This window comes from Schistocerca serialis, chromosome 8 (genome assembly GCF_023864345.2).
Source record: "Schistocerca serialis cubense isolate TAMUIC-IGC-003099 chromosome 8, iqSchSeri2.2, whole genome shotgun sequence".
In the NCBI taxonomy this organism is placed as follows: domain Eukaryota; kingdom Metazoa; phylum Arthropoda; class Insecta; order Orthoptera; family Acrididae; genus Schistocerca; species Schistocerca serialis.
In genome coordinates this window covers 215,058,317-215,081,140 of record NC_064645.1, presented here as the reverse complement: position 1 = coordinate 215,081,140, position 22,824 = coordinate 215,058,317, and the positions used below count along the sequence as shown (strand labels likewise).

At 36.4% G+C, this 22,824-nt stretch overlaps 1 protein-coding gene across 1 annotated transcript in view; it reads left to right on the top strand.

Moving 5' to 3' along the window:
- LOC126416932 (formin-2-like) overlaps positions 1-22,824 on the top strand; it is a 277,023-nt gene that overhangs the window by 157,417 nt on the left and 96,782 nt on the right. The window contains 2 exon segments of the mRNA XM_050084812.1: positions 6,591-6,800; positions 7,307-7,501. Coding sequence (XP_049940769.1) covers positions 6,591-6,800; positions 7,307-7,501 — 405 coding nt within the window.

The window sequence follows — 22,824 nt, the reverse complement described above, 5'->3', positions numbered from 1 at the left end:
GTTTGCTGCCTCACTTCAGCTGTCAGGAAATATGTCCAACAGGGAATCTATGAAATGTAATTTTAAAGAAATGAGTGCCATGGTATATTGTAGCAGTGCACAGGATTTTCCACAAGATTATTTTAGTTTTCGTCCCTCTTATTACCTAGAAAGTTTGTTGGCACTTGAAAACAGGCAGCCCAAGCAAACTTTTCATCATGTCAAGAATGTGTTGAAATGCTCATCATTGTACAGTTTGCATATCTAGAGACCAATGAATATTCCCTCTTATATCTTGCGTGCCTCAGCAATACAGATAGCCGTACCGTAGGTGCAACCACAACGGAGGGGTATCTGTTGAGAGGCCAGACAAACGTGTGGTTCCTGAAGAGGGACAGCAGCCTTTCCAGTAGTTGCAAGGGCAACAGTCTGGATGTTTGACTGATCTGGTCTTGTAACAATAATCAAAATGGCCTTGCTGTGCTGGTACTGCGAACGGCTGAAAGCAAGGGGAAACTACAGCCGTAATTTTTCCCGAGGGCATGCAGCTTTACTGTATGATTAAATGATGATGGCATCCTCTTGGGTAAAATATTCCGAAGGTAAAATAGTCCCCCATTCAGATCTCCGGGCGGGGACTACTCAGGAGGATGTTGTTATCAGGAGAAAGAAAACTGGTGTTCTACGGATCGGAGTGTGGAATGTCAGATCCCTTAATCGGGCAGGTAGATTAGAAAATTTAAAAAGGGAAATGGATAGGTTGAAGTTAGATATAGTGGGAATTAGTGAAGTTCGGTGGCAGGAGGAACAAGACTTCTGGTCAGGTGACTACAGGGTTATAAACACAAAATCAAATAGGGGTAATGCAGGAGTAGGTTTAATAATGAATAGGAAAATAGGAATGCGGGTAAGCTACTACAAACAGCATAGTGAACGCATTATTGTGGCCTAGTTAGATACGAAGCCCACACCTGCTACAGTAGTACAAGTTGATATGTCAACTAGCTCTGCAGATGACGAAGAAATTGAAGAAATGTATGATGAAATAAAAGAAATTATTCAGGTAGTGAAGCAAGACGAAAATTTAGTAGTCATGGGTGACTAGAATTCGAGTGTAGGAAAAGGGAGAGAAGGAAACATAGTAGGTGAATATGGATTGGGGCTAAGAAATGAAAGAGGAAGCCGCCTGGTAGAATTTAGCACAGAGCACAACATAATCATAGCAAACACTTGGTTTAAGAATCATGAAAGAAGGTTGTATACAGGGAAGAACCCTGGAGATACTAAAAGGTATCAGATAGATTATATAATGGTAAGACAGAGATTTTAGGAACCAGGTTTTAAATTGTAAGACATTTCCAGGGGCAGATGTGGTCTCTGACTACAATCTATTGGTTATGACCTGTAGATTAAAACTGAAGAAACTGCAAAAAGGTGGGAATTTAAGGAGATGGGACCTGGATAAACTGACTAAACCAGAGGTTGTACAGAGTTTCAGGGACAGCATAAGGGAACAATTGACAGGAATGGGGGAAAGAAATACAGTAGAAGAAGAATGGGTAGCTTTGAGGGATGAAGTAGCGAAGGCAGCAGAGGATCAAGTAAGTAAAAAGACGAGGGCTAGTAGAAATCCTTGGGTAACAGAATAAATATTGAATTTAATTGGTGAAAGGAGAAAATATAAAAATGCAGAAAATGAAGCAGGCAAAAAGGAATACAAACGTCTCAAAAATGAGATCGACAGGAAGTGCAAAATGGCTAAGCAGGGATGGATAGAGGACAAATGTAATGATGTAGAGGCCTATCTCACTAGGGGTAAGATAGATACTGCCTACAGGAAAATTAAAGAGACCTTTGGAGATAAGAGAACGACTTGTATGAATATCAAGAGCTCAGATGGAAACCCAGTTCTAAGCAAAGAAGGGAAAGCAGAAAGGTGGAAGGAGTATATAGAGGGCCTATACAAGGGTGATGTACTTGAGGACAATATTATGGAAATGGAAGAGGATGTAGATGAAGATGAAATGGGAGATATGATACTGCGTGAAGAGTTTGACAGAGCACTGAAAGACCTGAGTCGAAACAAGGCCCCCAGAGTAGACAACATTCCATTAGAACTACTGATGGCCTTGGGAGAGCCAGTCATGACAAAACTCTACTATCTGGTGAGCAAGATGTATGAAACAGGCGAAATACCCTCAGACTTCAAGAAGAATATAATAATTCCAATCCCAAAGAAAGCAGGTGTTGACAGATGTGAAAATTACCGAACTATCAGTTTAATAAGTCACAGCTGCAAAATACTAACACGAATTCTTTACAGATGAATGGAGAAACTAGTAGAAGCCAACCTCGGGGAAGATCAGTTTGGATTCCATAGAAACACTGGAACACGCGAGGCAATACTGACCTTACGACTTACCTTAGAAGAAAGATTAAGGAAAGGCAAACCTACGTTTCTAGCATTTGTAGACTTAGAGAAAGCTTTTGACAATGTTGACTGAAATACTCTCTTTCAAATTCTAAACGTGGCAGGGGTAAAATACAGGGAGCGAAAGGCTATTTACAATTTGTACAGAAACCAGATGGCAGTTATAAGAGTCGAGGGGCATGAAAGGGAAGCAGTGGTTGGGAAGGGAGTAAGACAGGGTTGTAGCCTGTCCCCGATGTTGTTCAATCTGTATATTGAGCAAGCAGTAAAGGAAACAAAAGAAAAATTGGGAGTAGGTATTAAAATTCATGGAGAAGAAATAAAAACTTTGAGGTTCGCCGATGACATTGTAATTCTGTCAGAGACAGCAAAGGACTTGGAAGAGCAGTTGAATGGAATGGACAGTGTCTTGAAAGGAGGATATAAGATGAACATCAACAAAAGCAAAACAAGGATAATGGAATGTAGTCGCATTAAGTCGGGTGATGCTGAGGGAATTAGATTAGGAAATGAGGCACTTAAAGTAGTAAAGGAGTTTTGCTATTTGGGGAGCAAAATAACTGATGATGGTCGAAGTAGAGAGGATATAAAATGTAGACTGGCAATGGCAAGGAAAGCTTTTCTGAAGAAGAGAAATTTGTTAACATCGAGTATAGATTTAAGTGTCAGGAAGTCATTTCTGAAAGTATTTGTATAGAGTGTAGCCATGTATGGAAGTGAAACATGGACGATAAATAGTTTGGACAAGAAGAGAATAGAAGCTTTCGAAATGTGGTGCTACAGAAGAATGATGAAGATTAGATGGGTAAATCACATAACTAATGAGGAAGTATTGAATAGGATTGGGGAGAAGAGAAGTTTGTGGCACAACTTGACCAGAAGAAGGGATCGGTTGGTAGGACATGTTCTGAGGCATCAACGGATCACCAATTTAGTATTGGAGGGCAGTGTGGAGGGTAAAAATCGTAGAGGGAGACCAAGAGATGAATGCACTAAGCAGATTCAGAAGGATGTAGGTTGCAGTAGGTACTGGGAGATGAAAAAGCTTGCACAGGATAGAGTAGCATGGAGAGCTGCATCAAACCAGTCTCAGGACTGAAGACCACAACAACAACAACATATCTTTGCCTCACTAAGATGTGGAAAATGCTTGCTCAAATAGAGGACTGTTTCCCCATCTTTTCCTTGGCCTTAATGAAGTTTTTCAATGGGTCCAATGTTGTATAAGAGCAGGGAGAATTATGTTCTTGGATTTGATGTTGAGAGATCCTGATTCCAGCAACTGATGTGTAGGCCAGTCTTTCTTTTTATAATGAAGTGCTTTGGCACAGCTTTCCCAGGGGCACAGGAAGTGGTATAGCCATGTTATAGCTCAAGTAATATGCCTATGACTTTCAGATCCCTAGAAATATGCCATTTAAACTTGTGATACTTCTGTTTCAATTACAACTGTTTCATGTTACCATAAGTTTCTTTCATGTAAGATTTATACAGGATTAAAATCAATGATAACACATTGTCAGTATTCAGTAGCACACAGTTGAGACCGACTTCTGAGAAGTTGATGAACAACGTCAACTGAGCACTTTTACAGCCAATGCCCATAGCTGCCATTAGTCCCTGTACATCTCTAAAAATTACCAAGTTCTTTTCACTTTCAAAAAATGTAAGGAATTGTATATGGTGGTTATGGAATGCAGTCACATTTATTGGTTTATCATACAGCTCCACTGTTGTAGCCTTGTCACACATTATTTTGTGAATCACTGTAAACATATTGTTGCACACAAAATCAGCATCTCTAAAAGAACTAGGTTTTGATGATGATGGTGCAGCACTAGTTTCACTACCGCCCTAATCAGCATTGCAATCAGGTGGGCAGGAACAGGCAGGCCATCTCTATGAGGTACTGATCACATGGCCAATGCTATGATAGGATATGCCAAGGAAGACTTTTCTTTTTGGTAATCCCGTGTGTTAATGTAGTAATCATACAAAAGCAACAAACATTCACATGGTTTGATGGTTCTCATCAGATCATGGCTACAGCAAAGCTAATGGAAGATTTTTTCTGATTCAGCCATGAATGAAGATTCAAGTCACAAGATGTGCAACATACATGAGGAGCCTGTGGATCGTCATGGTTCCTGATTGCACAGTGGAAGTTCAATCTGTACACACTCCTGATATATGCTGTTACTGGGGTCCTTTGTATTTTAAGTATTGCCTGTTGGCAAATGTAGCATAGAATTTAAAATTTTATTTTTGTGGGGGGTCCACAATCACAACGTGTTTTGCAAGTGAAAACATGGTCCAGATAGGCTGCATTAATTTTTAATTATCTACGCGACTGGCCAATTTCAACATTTGGCAATTTTCAAGTATGTACCTTAAGCTTACATGTACCAGTTGTACAGATAGTAAAAAGATAATGCAGCTTATCTGGACCACGTTTTCATTCACATTTTAAAAATTATCAGCACTGTTTATGCATTTGTGAAGCATATTGAATCACTGCAATGACCACAAGCACTAACTACACTTCAGTTATATGTTCTTCCAGCATATGAACAGAATACAACTTTTAACAGACTGAAAGTAAGCTTAAACTAAACATGCTCTATTCTTCCCTTCCTCTTACACTTCCCCTTGTTCCTGTAAATGCATCCTACTTTAATTTGTAAGAAAGAGCTAATTTGAGTTTTTCATTGTCATTCCTGTTATCAGCATGGTTGCTATAGTAGGCATACATTTACTTCATCCCATTTACATTTTCGCTGTTGGCCAGTGTAATACTCACACACTGGAAGAGCTACAGCAGAATATTGTAAATGATGTTGCTACCCTTCCAGCACAGCTGATACATGTGTCCCATAGTTTGATAAAAAACATTGCATCAACATCAGTGGAGGCCATTTCCATGATATTTTGTGGTATTCATTAACAGTGGCCAAGCTCACATCAATCTTTTGTAAATATTTTCCTGGCCAGTTTCATTTTGCCATCACTACATAAACTGTTTTCTGTAAAACTATAACGTCCATTTTGTATAAAAGTCCAAACTGTAGATAACTTTTTGCACTGTCTTAATCAGTATAACAGGCTGTCAGAAACTTATCAGGAAGTCACAAATGTAAATGATATATTCCTTCCCTCTGTGATATTGGCATTGATGCCAATCACGAAGTGATTTATATTTATGGTATCCCTTCTCTTTGACAACTAGTCTCTTTATTCTTGCCCTCTTCTGGGATTTCCTCATATTATGTGCTCTCTCCACATCCATATTATTTCTTTTTGATTATGTGTACAGATCCAGTGATTTAATTATTATCTTTTTCAGTGGTGTAACTTTACACAAAGATGCTTTGTTTGAAGTATTATATATAAACAGTAGTTCAATAGTACAAGAGGAGTAGCAGAATTTTATTTGAAAGTAGCTCTTTTCTCCTGATATTCATTAACACATATGAAGTTATTTAAAAGTAATTTCCATAATTCCCGGTAAGAGTAGATTAGCAATTGCTACTTCACAAAAGTAGTTTGCAGGTGGCTCTTTCTGCCTATTAATATTTGACTCTACATTTTTAAAGACTCTCCTTCTTGATAGTATTTACAGAATATTATAAATGAGTTAATGGATCAGTCTTTCAGTGGAGCATGAATTTGAATTGTACATCCAGTATTCCTGTAGATGTCACATCATCTGTTATTGTGTCTGTTAACCAGTGATTTTGGGATTTGGTAAGTAGAAACCCCTATCCTATTTCAAATAAGTTGATATTGAGTGTTGGACACCTACTTATTAATTAATGTGCTTAATTGAAAAAAATTGTATTTTGTGCTCTCTAATAAGTTTGCCCATAGCAAAGCTGTTGTAATATTTGGTCTGTATCAGACACAGAAAGTTGTTAGAGAATTTAAGCCTACAAAGTTTCTGTAATAGGACACCCCCATTGGCATAGAAATCTGTCATATATTTCCAGTTACACAGTCCCATATTTGATATTTATTTTATATTCTCAATATGAAGTTAAATTACTTTTTACCATAGCATTCACATTCACATTCACATTTACATGTCACTATTTCTCTCTTTTTCCTCCAGACTTTCAAAGAAACATTATGCAAATGTTGTAAACTGAAAAATTATTAAAGCAATGAATATTTTAAATTTTAGAGACCAACAGAAGAAGAAGTTTCCTTAATTCGGAATCATATTGCAAGTAACTCAAATATTCCACTTGACAAGCCAGAACAGTTCCTATATGAACTTGCAGAAATACCAAATTTTGCAGAACGCATTGCGTGTTTCATGTTCCAGTCTGATTTTGAAGATGGTATATCTTCTATTGAAAGTAAACTGAACAATTTAAAATCGACTTGTCAGGTAATTTATCACAAAAAATATTAGCTGCAAATTACCAGTGATAAATCTCTCAGCCTTAGATGTAGGAAAAAAAATTACTAAGAAAAGAGCTGAGCAATTTTTGATAAGGTGAAGGAGTGCACACAAATTAGTAGTCTCTTTACAAGTGTAAGACAATTAAATGTTTAGTACTATAGCCATTTTTGCAATTTAAGAAGAAAAGCTTCATTCTGTGTGCACTCATTAAAGTTTACACATATCAAGTAACTGCTGTCTTATTTTCTTTAAATGCCTAAAGGTATTATGCAATTGTTTGAGGACTGTTTGAGCTGATAAGGAAAATAAAGATGAACTTACAGTATTATGAACCTTCTTCTAAAAGTTTTCAGACCTAACATGTTTTATAGATGAAAAAGTAACTCTCATTACAGCTATTGTTGTAATTAGCTATAGCTTCATGTAAGAAAAATATTTTGTGTGTAATCTCATGTGCGAGAGAGGCCAGAAAAATTATCTTTGTTTCACAGTTTCTAACAACATCAGAGAGTCTGAAGACAGTACTCAGCATTATATTGGCTCTCGGTAATTATATGAATGGTGGCAATCGTACACGTGGACAAGCAGATGGATTTGGATTAGAAATTCTGGCAAAGCTACGTGATGTCAAGAGCAAAGACAATAGTGTTACTTTGCTTCATTTTATTGTAAGAGCATACATGAAAGTGAGTAGTTTATATTTGAAATTCTTAAGTAAAGTCCTTACTTAGATGTTGGTAAAAATAAGAAAAATGAGAGAATACCACATATTATTTATAGTGAGCTTCCAGGTGTTCAGCAAACTTGTTGTTTCCCATTTTCTGCTCAATATTTTGATTACCATCCCAGCTATCTTCTTCAGGTGCTGTGAATTTTGCTATTGTGTGTATTCGCTGCTTGGATCCCAACCAGAATGAGAGATCTCAGGGCAAATAACATCCAGATAGACCTATTTCTCTTCTTCATTTCTATGATTAACTGGAAATGGTATTCACTATTAATTTTAGAGAAGCTTAAGTTTGTGGATACTACACTAGTTTTCCTGGAGTGTTATCATAAATGCAAAAAAAGTGGGACTACTATTAAGAAGCATCATGGTTAACAGACATAGGCTGAGCATGCTGTGTACTGGTGAGACTTAAAGCTCTTGTATAAGTCTTTTTTGATGATTAAGAACTGTATGCTGGGCTATTATTTTGTGTGTGTATGTATTAATTTAAAACACTTGACTATAATCATACCAGTTCATGACACAAGTAATATGCCCAGTGGCTCAAGGTAAGCAGTACAAAGTAAAGTTGAAATACTCCTGAACATGGCTTTTAAAAAGGAAACAAACAAAATTAAAAATAAATGAAAAAATTGGTAACCATCTGGCTGACTGAAGTGAGATACCACAGACTGTAATTTCATGTGTATGTTACCATAACCAGAAGACCATTAATTCATATGAAGGCTCTATGGAAGACTTCTTTAGCCAGTAACTACTAGCTTGCACAATCACTGTAGAAATGATGCAAGGCACAGTTTTCTAACCTGCCGCTTAGTTTTGATTTGGGGCCCAGGAATAAAAGTATTAAGAGGGTGGTAAGAACCTGTCATAATTCAGGATTCACTTTTGCCTTGTAATGTCCTTTGTACTATCTCTAACAGTGTGGGGATACTGAAACCAGACCCTATCAGCAGTGACTGATTAGGGAAAATTAGACACACAAACAAGTTTCCAACAATTTATTTTTAAGAAATACTAAAACTTTTGGTAATTATTTTGAAGAACCATAACGCCCTGCAGAATTTACCACAGGAATCTGACCACTTCCAAGTATTTTTTACATTAACAAGACATCATCTTATTATTGTAAATTTACCAAAGAATAATTTTAAAAAAGACAAGGAACTCTGTTAAATTTTAACTCTGTATGTTATCAAAATTGTCTTTAAAATCAGCATTTCATCAGAAATAATGGAAACTAGACAAGTCGCATATACAAGCAATATAAAATGCAGACCAAAGCCGTTCAATCACCTTTTAATTCAAGCTCATGCCCTCAGAAAGGAATTAAAAGAACACAATAGTTATAATACAGTACATAAAGGTGTTAACTGCATCAGCAACATACCTGTAGCAGCTCTCTTACAGAAATTACTCTGAATTAGCTTTGGAAGCTTTGCAGATAGAGCTGTATTACTTTCGGTTATACACACTAACAAGAAGTTCGGTTCATGGCCATGCCCCATATACACATGAATGAGAATTTTTGGTACTTAAGTGTAGAGCTTTCTGTGAAATGTAAGTACTTTAGGAACAATTGAAATGTACTGTCTAATGTGATACCATAACCCACTAATTACTTGCCATTGTGAGAGCAAAGGCAGGAAGATAATCATGAAAAAATCACATATAATTGGTAATAATTCTAGTCTAACAAGACAACCTTTATGTATGAGGAATACTCAGCTTCCACTGCCCCACATGCAGCTATAAAGTGCCACCAGTGCTTAACACACAGAATGTACCATGAAAATATGGAGTCATGTTGAGTCCAATTGCTTATAACATGTGTTGGTAAGGAGCAAACCAATAATCACATATCCACACTCACCACAGGATGCAGGATACATGAGTTACACTTCATAGAGGCTCCTAAGGCTCTGTTCAAGGGCAAACATGCTTAGCACTCATGCTATTACATGTCTGTAATACTGCGTCTGTCCTGGAAAACTCGTAATCCATTCTGTACAATCATTCTGAACATCAGCGACTCATATAAACAACTGCCCAGCTGCCACAGTTCAGAGTGTGAACCATACTGTCTGACTGTGCCCAGAAGTAAATCCTTTACCATTCACACAAATGGCCCCTCCAATCATATGCACCACTCCACATCTCTGCTTCATCTGTACTATTCAGAGATAGTGTAAACTATGGCACAACATTTCTAAGTTTGAGTTCTGGCATTCCTTCTTCATTGTGGTCTTTGGAATGTCCATTCTGATCTGATAGATGGTCTGCTAATATCTTATGATACTTGCCCCTTTGCTAGGCTATAACACTTCAATACATTAACTCGTGACAGATAACATTTATTCAGGAATATGTTATAGTTATTAAAGTGAAACCAATGATTTAGCAAGGCTTGGTGTCAAGATCTAATTGCTCAGTATTTTTATTTATTATTGGCTTCATTTCACCAGTGAATTTAAATATCTCCTTTTTAGTGAGAAGTAGTTACTGGCATCAGCAGGTTTCTGGTATTTTTCTGATGCACTTTGTACCAATAATAAAAATGTAATTAGATTAATGTTTCAGATTTTGACACATGTAAGTCAAAAAAATAAATAATATTCCAATTTTGAAGCAGGTTCTCACTGTCTTTTTTCTTCCCTTCCATTTATTTGTAGTTTCTTGTGCTTTACACTTGAACAACAAAACAATAAATAATTTGATTGAGGCAAACTTTCCTTTCTGTACATGGGACTGCTGTACATTGTGAATTTTGTCCATCAGTCTTCTGACTGGTTTGGTGTGGCTTGCCATGAATTCCTCTCCTGTGCCAACCTCTTCATCTCAGAGTAGTACCTGCAACATACATCTTCAATTGTATGCTGGATGTAATCCAATCTCTGTTTTCTTCTACTGTTTTTACCCTCCACAGCTCCCTCTAGTACCATAGATGCTACTCCCTGATGTCTCAACAGATGTCCTACCACCCTGTGCTTTCTTCTTGTCAGTGTTACGTGTACATTCCTTTCCTCATTGATTCTCCACAGAACCTTATCATTCCTTTACCTTACTGGTCCACTTAATTTTCAACATTCTGTAGCACCACATCTCAAATCCTTTGATTACCATTCCTATGTTAGATATTAGTAGACTTCTCTTGGCCAGGAATGCCCTTTTTACCAGTGCTAGTTAGGACTGTTGATATTTTTAAAAATATCGAGAATCCAATACATTGACATTCAAAAAAATATCGGTATCAGTTCTCCATATACCAAAAATATGTATTGATATGTCAGTGGGAAAAATATCGAAGTACCAGCCTATAAAAATATTGGGTGCACAATATAAATATACTGCTGGTTTTTGAGCCATATATCTAAGTACTGGTTTATCTAAAACAAAGATGGTGGGACTTACCAAACAAAAGTGCTGGCAGGTCGATAGACACACAAACAAACACAAACATACACACAAAATTCAAGCTTTCGCAACAAACTGTTGCTTCATCAGGAAAGAGGGAAGGAGAGGGAAAGACGAAAGGATGTGGGTTTTAAGGGAGAGGGTAACGAGTCGGGAAAAAAAGGACAGGTATACACTCGCGCGCGCGCGACACACACACACACACACACACACACACACACACACACACACACACACACACACACACACACACAGTAAATCAACAAGCTAGTGCTAGCAGCCTACCTATCCCCCTTAGAGAAATAATTATTATTAGTTGTGTGGGTCATTTAGCTTATCATAAATTATTTTGTTTATCTATTCTTTAATTCCCTCGTAAACATGACGCAACTTAAGTGTGTCATTTGCCCATGTCACAGGAGTAGGATTCTGTCACTGTGTCAACTTGCTTTGTCATATTCTGTTTATATCAAATAAATGTTATATTTTTAGTTTATTTCCTTTTGCTTTGTTACTGCATGAGCAATACTTGCGTATGTTCATGACATGGTTCCCATTCTCAACTTAATACATTGTTTTTATCTTACACTAAAAGAACACTTACCAGCTGATTAAATAACAGCTGACAGTATTTGTTTACAAGGGCTGAGTTTGAACATGACTCAAACTATTCTAACAGTTTACTTCACAGTTCAGGAAATCTTGGGCTCTGTTCAATCTTTTGATCTGCCTGCAATCTAGTGACTTTCGTTGGTACTCTCATGAGAACCTGTCTTGGCAGTTTTAATGCACTATGGATTTTGATAACAAAAATAACTGTAAAAGCAGACTGAAATATTTTCTAGGCCGCAGGCCATGCATAACAACACCAAGTGATAAATAAAAAATGTCCAGTCATGATTCTGTCCAATTCTCTAGGTTTCTTTCATCCCACAATCTGGTGACATCTGATGATACTACCTCAAAGACATGTCTTGCCACTGAAATTCATCCTTGCCACAAAAAATTACATTAACTTTTTTTACAGTCTATTTCATTTATTTGTTATTTAATTCTTGATTAATTGTCTTGATTGTTTCATCTGAATGTTGCTGCCTAGTTTTCAAAGTGATTAACATCTTGTAACATTTTTATCTGTTGTTCTAATATGTGGGTAGGAATTAAAGTGCCCATTTCCAACCTACTTGGTAAATCACTACAGTCTCCCACAAACAAATGAAATATTATAATGGGTTCAGTCAATAATATTCTTTGAAGGACAATATTTTATGTTGTTCTTACATATGAATTGGCATAAATTGAATATATGCACACATAACTATACTCTATGAGAAATAGGACTGAAAATTTTTTCAAACAAAATAGGAGTTTATGCATTGGTAGGATTTAATGCTATTTCCTCCAATGTTTCATGAAACTTAAATTTTAAGCAGTGCCACAGCTTATTGTTGTGGAGTTTATTGTTTCTTGCATATTAGGTGCACTTGTCACACGAGTTGAATATCACATGATTTTTTAAACATGCTTGATATTATATCAAATGATGTGGCGTATCGGGAAGTCTAGAGCCTGTTCAAACATGAGTATCATTTGCCCAGCTCTATTGTTTACATACCTTCACCAATAAGAACAGTTTTTGTTGTTACTGTGTTTCTTCCTCAGATTTAAATTAATGGTATATTACACCACTTTAACATAACAGCCCTTTTCTTGACTGGTTTCAAGATCGATCAAGAAAACTGCTTTTGGGTGTCGCACATTTAAAACCTTGTAAGGACCACTATTTCAAGGGAAAAACTTGTATCTTTCTTCTAATTTGAGCTGTGGTCACTTCCTTCATTAGCACCAAATCATCCACATGAAAGTTAGGTGTGGTAACGTTTTCATTAAATTTATGCAGCTGTTTATCTGCTGCTTGTTGTAAATTTTCTATTACATCATCATCTAAGTTTTCTATGTGTGCATCATCATCATAATCTGGTCATTTAAACAATTTCAACAATGGCTTGCCTATGAAATTAGCTTGCAGTATTTTGATGAGAGCTAAACTAGTAGTTAAATGTGGAAGTTCTTTAAGTATTACTTGGAACTCTGGTATTTTCTATGCCCAAGTTGTACGTCTGAACAGTATTCCTACATAAATTACCAATTTCTTTCATGATATGTTCACAAGGTGTTCATTTTGGATTATTTTTAGATATCGTTATGTGACGTATTTCTTTCCATGCTAAGTATCCCTTAACCCTTTCGTGGGCAAAATTATTGAGCAATTTTTTTTTTAATGAATGGAGAGCAGATAGTAGTTAAAAGATAGCTATATTTATCATACAGAATATCAAATTTGCTCCAACTGTGAAAGTGAGGTCACACAACAAGGTGGGAAGTATTCTTCCCACTGCCCTTCCTTGGAGTTAAATGACAGAAACAACTTTTTCAATATGTGTCATATTTATTTGATAAAATTACTTCTCTTGTTACAATGACTGTTCACAATTACTTGTCATTAAAATTTCTGAACCATGGGTCTATGCAAAGTGGTATTTGACAATATGTACAAACACAGCAAGTGCTCTTTTCCGCAGCTTTGGTACTACAATGACGGCACATCCAGTAAGTTTCTCCTAAAGTGGGTTGATGCTCCTCTACAGCCACACAACGAAAATCTTCAGGTAATTTACACCTTTTTGCCAGAAAGACAGGTTTTTGTCCATGCCTTTTTTGAGATGAGAAACCAGCAATCAATTGTCTAGCTAGATGGATCCTGTAAGTGAGCTGATCATGCTGTCCACTTTGTCTTTTACTTATTTTCCAAAGGATAAAACTTTTCACTGCAGCAACGTCCACCAGGAAATAAAATATTCTGTGCCATCCTTTTACAGAACATCTGCCAATAGCATACCTTTCTCATCATTGATCAAACTTATTGACACCACCCATTATTTTGTTGTATTCTGCCACAATGTCAGGACAATAAATCTCTGTACTAGTACCATCCTTGTTTTTCCTTTTCACTGTGGCTGTTTCTCATTGGTCATGAATTGAGGACAGGAAAGTGGCTGGACGGTTATCCATCCATTTCACTACAGAAATGGTTCCTTTTGTTTCAAACTGGAATTCTCCTCGTTCCAATTTTACATTTTCCTTCATAAATTTGGGTAAATCAAATGTATTTACTTTATACTATAGCCTTGAGGAAAAAATCACAAAATGTCATGCAAACAGCACTGAAAGGCTCCTCTACAGAGCAACACTCAGCTATACAATGCCTCTGTGCTAAGGTACAGCAAAAACGGCAAGAATTTCCGATTGGAAGTAGTACCCTACACTGTTCACTAGGTGGTAGCACCATACAGAGGTAGGGGCTATAAATCCCACAGGACTACAAGCGAGTTCATTGTAGTGGGAAGCATGTTTCCCATGGCTCACAAAAGGGTTAAAGTAATGGCTTATAGTTAGTTAGGTCTGTGTTCCATTCATCAATCTCATAGTAATTGTTACGATGTGGAATATATCAAATGCATAGGAAATGCACACATGAATCAATGTTGGTTTATTAGCTTAAAATTTTTATTACCTACCCCATTCCCTTAAATGGCACAAAATGCATCTATTACACCTATAGATTTACTTATTCCTATTCAAGAATTCATCTATGATGTAGGAGTAGCTGTCGAGGAGATGTGTTCTCAATTTATTTTTGATACTATTACTGCTGCCTGCCAGACATTTTATTTCATCTGGTAATTTATCGAAAAGATTTACAGTAGAATATTTTACCCCTTTCTGTGCCAAAGATAGTTTAAGTAGAAGATAGTTCAGTTTTCTTTCTTCTAGTATTATAATCATGAATGTCACTGTCGTTTTTAAACTTTCCATTACTGAGTAAATGTCTTGTGAGGCTGTTGTAAGATTTCCTAACCTTTTAAACAGATGCCTACAAGATATGTGACAATGAGCCCCACACATTATTCTAAGCACTTTCTTTTGAGCAGTGAATACTTTTTGCCTAAATGTTGAGTTACCCCAAAATATTATTACATATGACATCAGAGAGTGAAAGTTTGCAAATTACACTGTTCTACAAAAATAAACTTTTTTCTATTTCTAATAAAAAATATTGTGATCCTAGCTGTATTTTGAGTGCTGAATTGAAAACTGTTTTTGGTTTTCTTCTGTCAGGGATAGTTTATGAGTAATCGCAATTTTATTTCTCTTTTCAGTTTCTGATATACTGCAGCAAACGTGAGGTGAAATTCGACAAACAAATGCCCATCTTTATGATGTTGTAAGTTCATCACATTAATGGAGGGTGTGATCTAACATATAACACAGTAACCTATGTGTATACACTTTCAAGCATTTATTTGACATGAGAAATTACAGAAAATTGACAAACAATGAGCCACTGCCTTGTAATGCACATCACTTTTTTCTCTTGTATTGTGAATCTTTCTTCTCTCGAATGATATTCCAGCAATAATCTGCTAACATAGAAGGTACCCAGTGCCCTTCATAGCGCCTTTCTATGGTAGAAATGTCTTTATGGAATCTTTCCCCATGTTCATCCGATACGTCACTACAACTCTCTGTGAAGTAGTCCAGATGAGAGTCCATCATGTGTACCTTCAAAGACATATTGCACCCCAAATCCTGATATGCTTTGATCATATCCTTCACCATTGCTTTGTAGTTAGTAGCTCTTCTTCTTCCGAGGAAGTTTTCCGACACCATCTTGAAACAGTCCCATGCAATTTTTTCTTTATCAGTAAACATGCTTCAAAACTTGGATCTTTCTGCAGATCCCTGATTTGTGAGCTCACAAATACACCTTCCTTTATTTTTGCAGCTGAAAGATGGGGGAATTTGGTAGCTAGATATGCAAACCCACAGCCTGTTGGATCCATGGCCAAGTTTGATGTGAAGCGGTGGAAGTAGTATATATTCAGGACCTACCAGACTTTCACGTTGTACATTCTTTTCACCAACTTTCCATCTTCGCCTAGGCCATTTCTTTTTCACGAAGTGAGAATTTCGGTCTCGACTATCCCACTCGCAAAGAAAACAGGCATACTTTGTGTAGCCTTGTTGCTTTTCCAGTACCATAGCAATTACCTTGAAATCTGCACATATTTTCCAATTGTGTTCATTCTAATTTAATGAATTTAGCATCCTTTGTACGAATTCGTAATTCTCTTTTGTCAAACTAGCGTAAGCTACTGGAACAGAGGGTATTTTATTTCCATTATGGAGCAAAACACCCTTCAGACTTGTTTTCGATGCATCTATGAAAAATCTTCACTCCTGTGAAATATAAGTGAACTTTAGCACTTTCATCAGGCCAGCAACATCATTGCAAAATGTCAGTGCTTCGTCAGCTGAAAAATAAGTAATAAAGGCATGTCCTCTGTGCCTGAACACACTGATTTTAGTACTTTGGTGCAGTAGATTATACTCTTGTAATTGTGAACCAAGCAGCTGCGCCTTTTGTTTACTTAGTCCTAGATCACGTACTAAATCATTTAAATCTGCCTGTGTTAACAAATGTGGCGATGACTCACTTGTGCAGTGATATAAAGAATCATCATCTGTGATTTCTTCAGTACTACTTATTTCACTGTCACTTGGAATCTGACCTCGAGCTCTTGAAGGTACTGGAAGGTTGTCCGAATGCCGCACTGGCATTCTCGCTGAAGGCAGATCTGAGTAAACAATGTGCCTCTTCGACTTTTTGTTTGTAAAACCCTGAATTTTTGTTAGACAGAAATAACAATCAGTAACATGATCCTTAGGCTCCCTCCACACCATGGGAACAGCAAACATCGCCACATTCTCTTTACCTTTCCACCACTGAATTAGTTTGCAGTAACATGTAGCACAACAGAAATGTGGTGCCCATTCTTTATCTTGGTCTCCTACCTCTACTCCAAAGTAATGTTTGTATGCTTTCTTTATGACTGAAGAAATTTTCTTCCTATTTCTGGCAAAAGTGAACTTCCCACAGATGTAGCAGAAGTTGTCTGGCTTATATCGACGTCCACGACGACGTGACATTTCTGCAAATTTAAAAATACCGCTTTGGTAATACACCTGTATTAACTTAATAGTAGGGAACTAGAGGAATGCTGATGTGTAAAAACAAGCAGTTGTTTTACCTTCAGCACCAGGCTCAATCAGTTTACACACTGGAACTAAAAAATTCAACCGTGCTCGGAAATACGACAGACAGTTACTTGTCAGTCAAAACACCCACTCGTTAAGACTGACACAAACTGCGGCTAACACCACTGTTGTAAACTTGATGCACCTGCCCCTAGGAGGCGTGAAGCTTTACTGCCGAGGCAGCGACCGGCTGTCGCCGTTTGAGTTAATGAGATGTTTCAGGTGGTCTTAGTGACATAGGTGTGGCGGGGGATAACCTAATGATGCCTGATTCTTCCCACCTGCTGTTGCACAAGAAATTATCACGTTCTATCACTACTGGATGCGGCAACATACCCGTATTTCTTTATAACGTCTCTGTGTTTGTCATGAATTGTGAATATACATATATATACATATTACATAAAAAGTATCCCTGATAACGATATTTTGTTTACATATTTGAATTTCCCATGGTAAAATGGTCTAGAAGCACATATTTTAATATCAGAAATAGAACCCATGTCGAACAGTGTTATTTTAGTTCTCTAATATCTAAATCCTCAAAACTGGCAACTATTCTGATTGCAAAAGTTGCTGAACCTAGTCGCTTTAAGAGATCCAAAATATGAATTTTCCAATTAAGATTCTCATCTATATGTACACCCAAAAACTTAGTATGCTCTACCTTGGCTACTGAATTCTGTTGATGTGTTATGTTTATTGAAGGAATTTTATTCCTTGCAGCAAAAAATTGGATGTACTTTGTTTTTTCAAAGTTCAGAGCAAGCCCATTTGCAGAAAACCAATTAATAACTTTTCCAAAGACATTTTTTGTATAAATTGTGGGACATTGTTGGTTAAAAGTCTCTTTGGTTTCCCAACATTGGTAAAATGATTACACATACAGTGGATTACTGTATTGGTGCTGGCATCTTTGACTGGCTATATAGTTGCATATATCTAGTACTGGTTGAATGTTGGTCCAGATATGCAACACCACCTCTACTTGTTGGCAAAGGCTCATGGAAATCTGATGCTGTTAAATCATCCAGTCTTTTTGGTATAATTTAATACATAGTATAACCTATGTCCTTATTATCTTCTTTCACTTTCTAACAGGTCTGGCAAGGTCATACTACTTGTGTGTCTTTTTTACTCAAACCTTTAAAATAATAAAACTTCTTCATGTGTACTATACATTTACAAATTCTAAAATGTCCATATCTGTTACGTATGAATCCTATTAACTGGAATTGAACACTTTGGGGAATACGTGATTTCCATCTATAAGTGTTTTGATATTCTTGCAAAAATAATACTTGATCTATTATTTACCATGAATGCCTCTTTCATTAATGTAACTCTGCCTGTTGAAATTGCTGGAATTTCTTTCTGAAATACATATCCTCACTGATTTGCTGCTTTATCCTTCTGGCTAGGATATATACTTCATCTTATGTATAACTGAAGAAATTTATAGTGAAAGTAAAGCCATGTCATTTCACTAATTTCATTCACTCCTAATGGCAACCTAGGTAACGTGTCTGCTACCTGAGTCTGACATCCTTTAATGTACTTAATTTCAGTAGCAAATTATTGAAGAAAAAGTATAGAGTTCATGGACCTGGGGTGTAATAATCTATTCTCCATTATGAAAGTAAGTGCTTGATGATCCATGTAGACTATCAGCTTGGATTCCCAAATGAATGTTTCAGATTTATATATACTACATGCAGAGGCAAGTAATTCTGTTTCAGTGGCTGTGTAATTTATCTCGTGTTTATCCAGGCTCCTACTTGCAAAAGACATAGTTCTATGTTCACCTAGGTCTTGGTTCCATTCGCCCTGAAATAAATCTGCTGTTATCCCATATTCTGAGGTGTCAGTCACTACTTTAAAAGGTTCACTTGTGACATTCACCTGCTTTATTTCTTCATTGATAGTCCTCGGTAACTTTTGATAAGCCTCATTAATAGTTTGCAGGCAAATGTCAGCATACTGATACAATAGTTTACTGTTGAACATCTTTGACCAGTAAAAAACTAACCACACAGTTCTTGCAGAATAATATGGCACTATTGACCAGATACCACCATTTTTTTAACACATGGCCTATTTGTGTTACACTAATTTCACGGTTAAGTTGATGCATTGTTGTTGATCTTGCCAATACAGGTTTATTGTCTGAAATTGGCCATGGACTGGCTGCCTCAGGACCAAAAAATTGGGGCTTTATATATCCTCACAATAATAGGTACTGAAACTATATATTGTCAATGTTTAATTTACAGAAATACAATTAAAACATAACTAATTCAATGAACTGAATATATGGAAAAATTACTCCTTTTTAACAGTTTCTTCTACCACAAAGGTTAGGCTGAATTATTTGTTTAAATGATTAACTTAACAAATAGTTACGCAAACAATGCTTTTCATCAATTCTGGTAATTATTTTGGAATTAAATAAAGTCTGTCTTTGCTAACATGTTTTTGAAATGCTTCAAGAATCCTAGGGGTGGTTCTTCCAAATGCTTATAATTAGTTCATAATTTATATTTGTTTGTAAGTCAACAACAGAATTTGTTATGAAACAATTGCTGATTTCTTTCGGGAGGACGACAGTTCAATCCCGCATCCGGCCATCCTGATTTAGGTTTTCTGTGATTTCCCTAAATCGCTCCAGGCAAATGCCGGGATGGTTCTCTTCAAAGGGCACAGCCGAGTTCCTTCCCCGTCCTTCTCTAATCTGATGAGACTGATGACCTCGCTGTCTGGTCTCCTTCCCCAAACCAACCACCCAATTGCTGATTTCATCCTACAACAAAAGACATTAACTAGGAATGGTCAAAATAAATTGGAAAATTAATTAGATACACAAAATTAAGCACAAAATTAGATCTGGTGCTATATTTCTTAAGACTGGGGGCTAACCTTTCTCTTTTATAAAAATGTAGATTATACTTGTGTATGTTAATAGTAATTAGTAAACAATGAAAAAATGACTTTAAGGTGACAGATGGCCAAACAAGAGAGGAAGTGGAGTGATTCCAGCTTGCTTTGTCACACATTTATCTCTGGGTGTTTTAAAATGGGAGCATTAACCAGTGCATCCTTCATACCCTGGAAGGTTCTGAATGAATCAACATTCCATCCCCCATATCGCTCTATGGTGAACAGTGCTAGAAATCAGGGTTGATTTGTATCTTGACCTTGCCTATACTTCCTATAAAATCTGGCTAAACCTAGAAAAGAACATTGCTGTTTTACATTTCCTTGTTCTCAACACTCATTGATTGCTCTAATTATTTACAGTAAAGTTTAATACTGTTCTCTCCTACAAAATGTCGTACAGCTTTAGCTCTTTGCCAAAATGTTGTTTAGATATTTGATAGATTATCCTTCTCTCTGAACTTTCTTAAGGTTTTAATCAAAAGCTTGTGATGTTCTTTCTGCTAAGGTGAAACCAAAAAGGTAATATCAACATATGCTAATAGTTCCCAAAGCAACTCTCTCCCTAATGCTTGATCTAGTGTTCTAATAAAAACTGGTACTGAAATATTTAGTCCGAATGAGAGTACTTGAAATTGGTATGATCTTCCTTCACACAAAAATGCAGTATATTGTTTAGCTTCTTCACTTAATTTTATTTGCAAGTAACAAGATACTAAATCCATTTAAGTAAAATACTTTGCTTTTGTAAATTTAGGTAATAACTTATCTATAGTGACACGCCTGTCTCTTTTCATTTTGATGTGTTTAAAGTTCTTGCATTCGGAACAAGATGGACACCACCAGTAGTTATTTTATTGCTAATAGAGGATTATTATATGTACTAATACTACGCTTCATTATATGTTGGTCTATCATTTTATTAATCCCCTCCTGGCCAGTGTTCTTCAGACTAACTGGTACTGGATACAGTTTACGGAAGAAAGGTTCTGCCTTTTTTGTTTTAAAACTGCAAACATAACCCTGATTTCACCTGGTTTGTCCATCAAGACATCACTTTATGCACTTAAAATGTCATACAGATCTTGTTTCTGTTTATCTGTTAATAAATTTGATTCGAATGCTTTTATCTGGATATCTTTCTGGATTGATCATGAACTTCTTCCAGTAATATGTTAGTGCTAGTCAGCTCAGGTATTTTATTTGAAAGAAAGACCTCTGTATTCACAGGTGGACTTTGCATAAAAGATACTTCTACCCTATAGTCATCCAGATTATATCTTGAAGTTCTACTGGAAAAGTCAAGTATTATATGATTTTCAATCTAAATCTGGCAATATTTGCATATTTATGTTAGGTACTACTAATAAAGTTTGGGTGGAACAAAGCAGTCCAATTTGTATTGGGATTCTTGTTTCTTGCTTAATTAATGCAACTTTATTTCCAGCTATTGTAACTAAGCTGTTGTAACTATATACACTCCAGTTACTGGTAATACCAATAATATTTCCTTCATTTTGTATGTTGTAAGCAACTCTTCAGTTATAAGAAAAATTTCACTACCAGAATCTACACATCTCTCTGCATTATTCACACAAACTCCAGATGCTGTATGTTTAAATATTTCCTCATCATCATGGAGTTCCTCCTCTAATAACAATTTCTTGGTGTGTGTGCTAAAAGCTGTGTGTTTTTCTACATATAGGCCACATTGTGTACAGTCACATTCTGGATCATGGATCTTGGCCCTGGACGCAGGGTTCTCTCCATTTTCCTTGATAACCACCAGACAGCTACTTTGCATCATATCTTCATTAGTACTTATCACTATATATGTGGTATGCTAAAGTGCATTGTTGGGTTACTTGGGACTTAATCTCATGATTTTCATTTGATTTTGTTTTTCTTGTATGGTTGCCATGTAACCTACAGTAATTATTTTCCTTCTGTATAAGAAATGTGGCTGAACTTTGAAATGGTTTCCCATTTCTATTAGTACTGTTTCTCTCCTGATCTTGCTGTGTTTCATTATTCTATTTAAAGTGTCTAGCCCTTCAGTGAAGGATAGTAGATCTCCTATGCTTGACCATCCTCCATACCACATTTCTTTTCTGACTTAGTATGGTAGTCTACACATCAACATTTTAACTAAATCAATTCCATCTAATGCTAGCTCTAAATACTTCACTTTAGTTAAATTCAGTTTATATACTTCCCGTAAGTGCCCCATGAACTATTGTAGTACTTTGGATCTAAAAGCTGTAATGTTAGCTTCTGTTGGGTACAGGATGACCAGAAATTCCTCTTAAGCTTCTCCTGGAAATCCTCCAAGATTTTAAAATCTTCAAAATGAGCATTATCCTATGTTGCTTCATCTCCAGATAAATATCCTAACATGAAATCTATCTTCTTGTGATCACTCCATTTATTAGGTAGTGATCTATAAAATACCCCTAAGAAATTGGTTGCAACAACTTCCTCCTCCAGCTAAAATGTAGGGAACTGATTCACCAAATTTAAGCTGCTGTTAAATTGCAAATCTTCTACCAGATCCACAGGTAAACCTACACCATTTGCAATTTGTTTTGCAAGCTATTCTGTCTGTAATTGCACTCCAGAAGTTTTGTAATTCTTCTTGGCACTTAAAGGTTGTTGAGCTGTTCTGTAAACTTCACGTATCTTTTACAAAATTTTGAAGTTTGGCCTTCAAAGAGTTAAGCATGTCTCTATTATTTAAGAGCTTGTTATGCTCTAAAGAGTCACCTCATATAT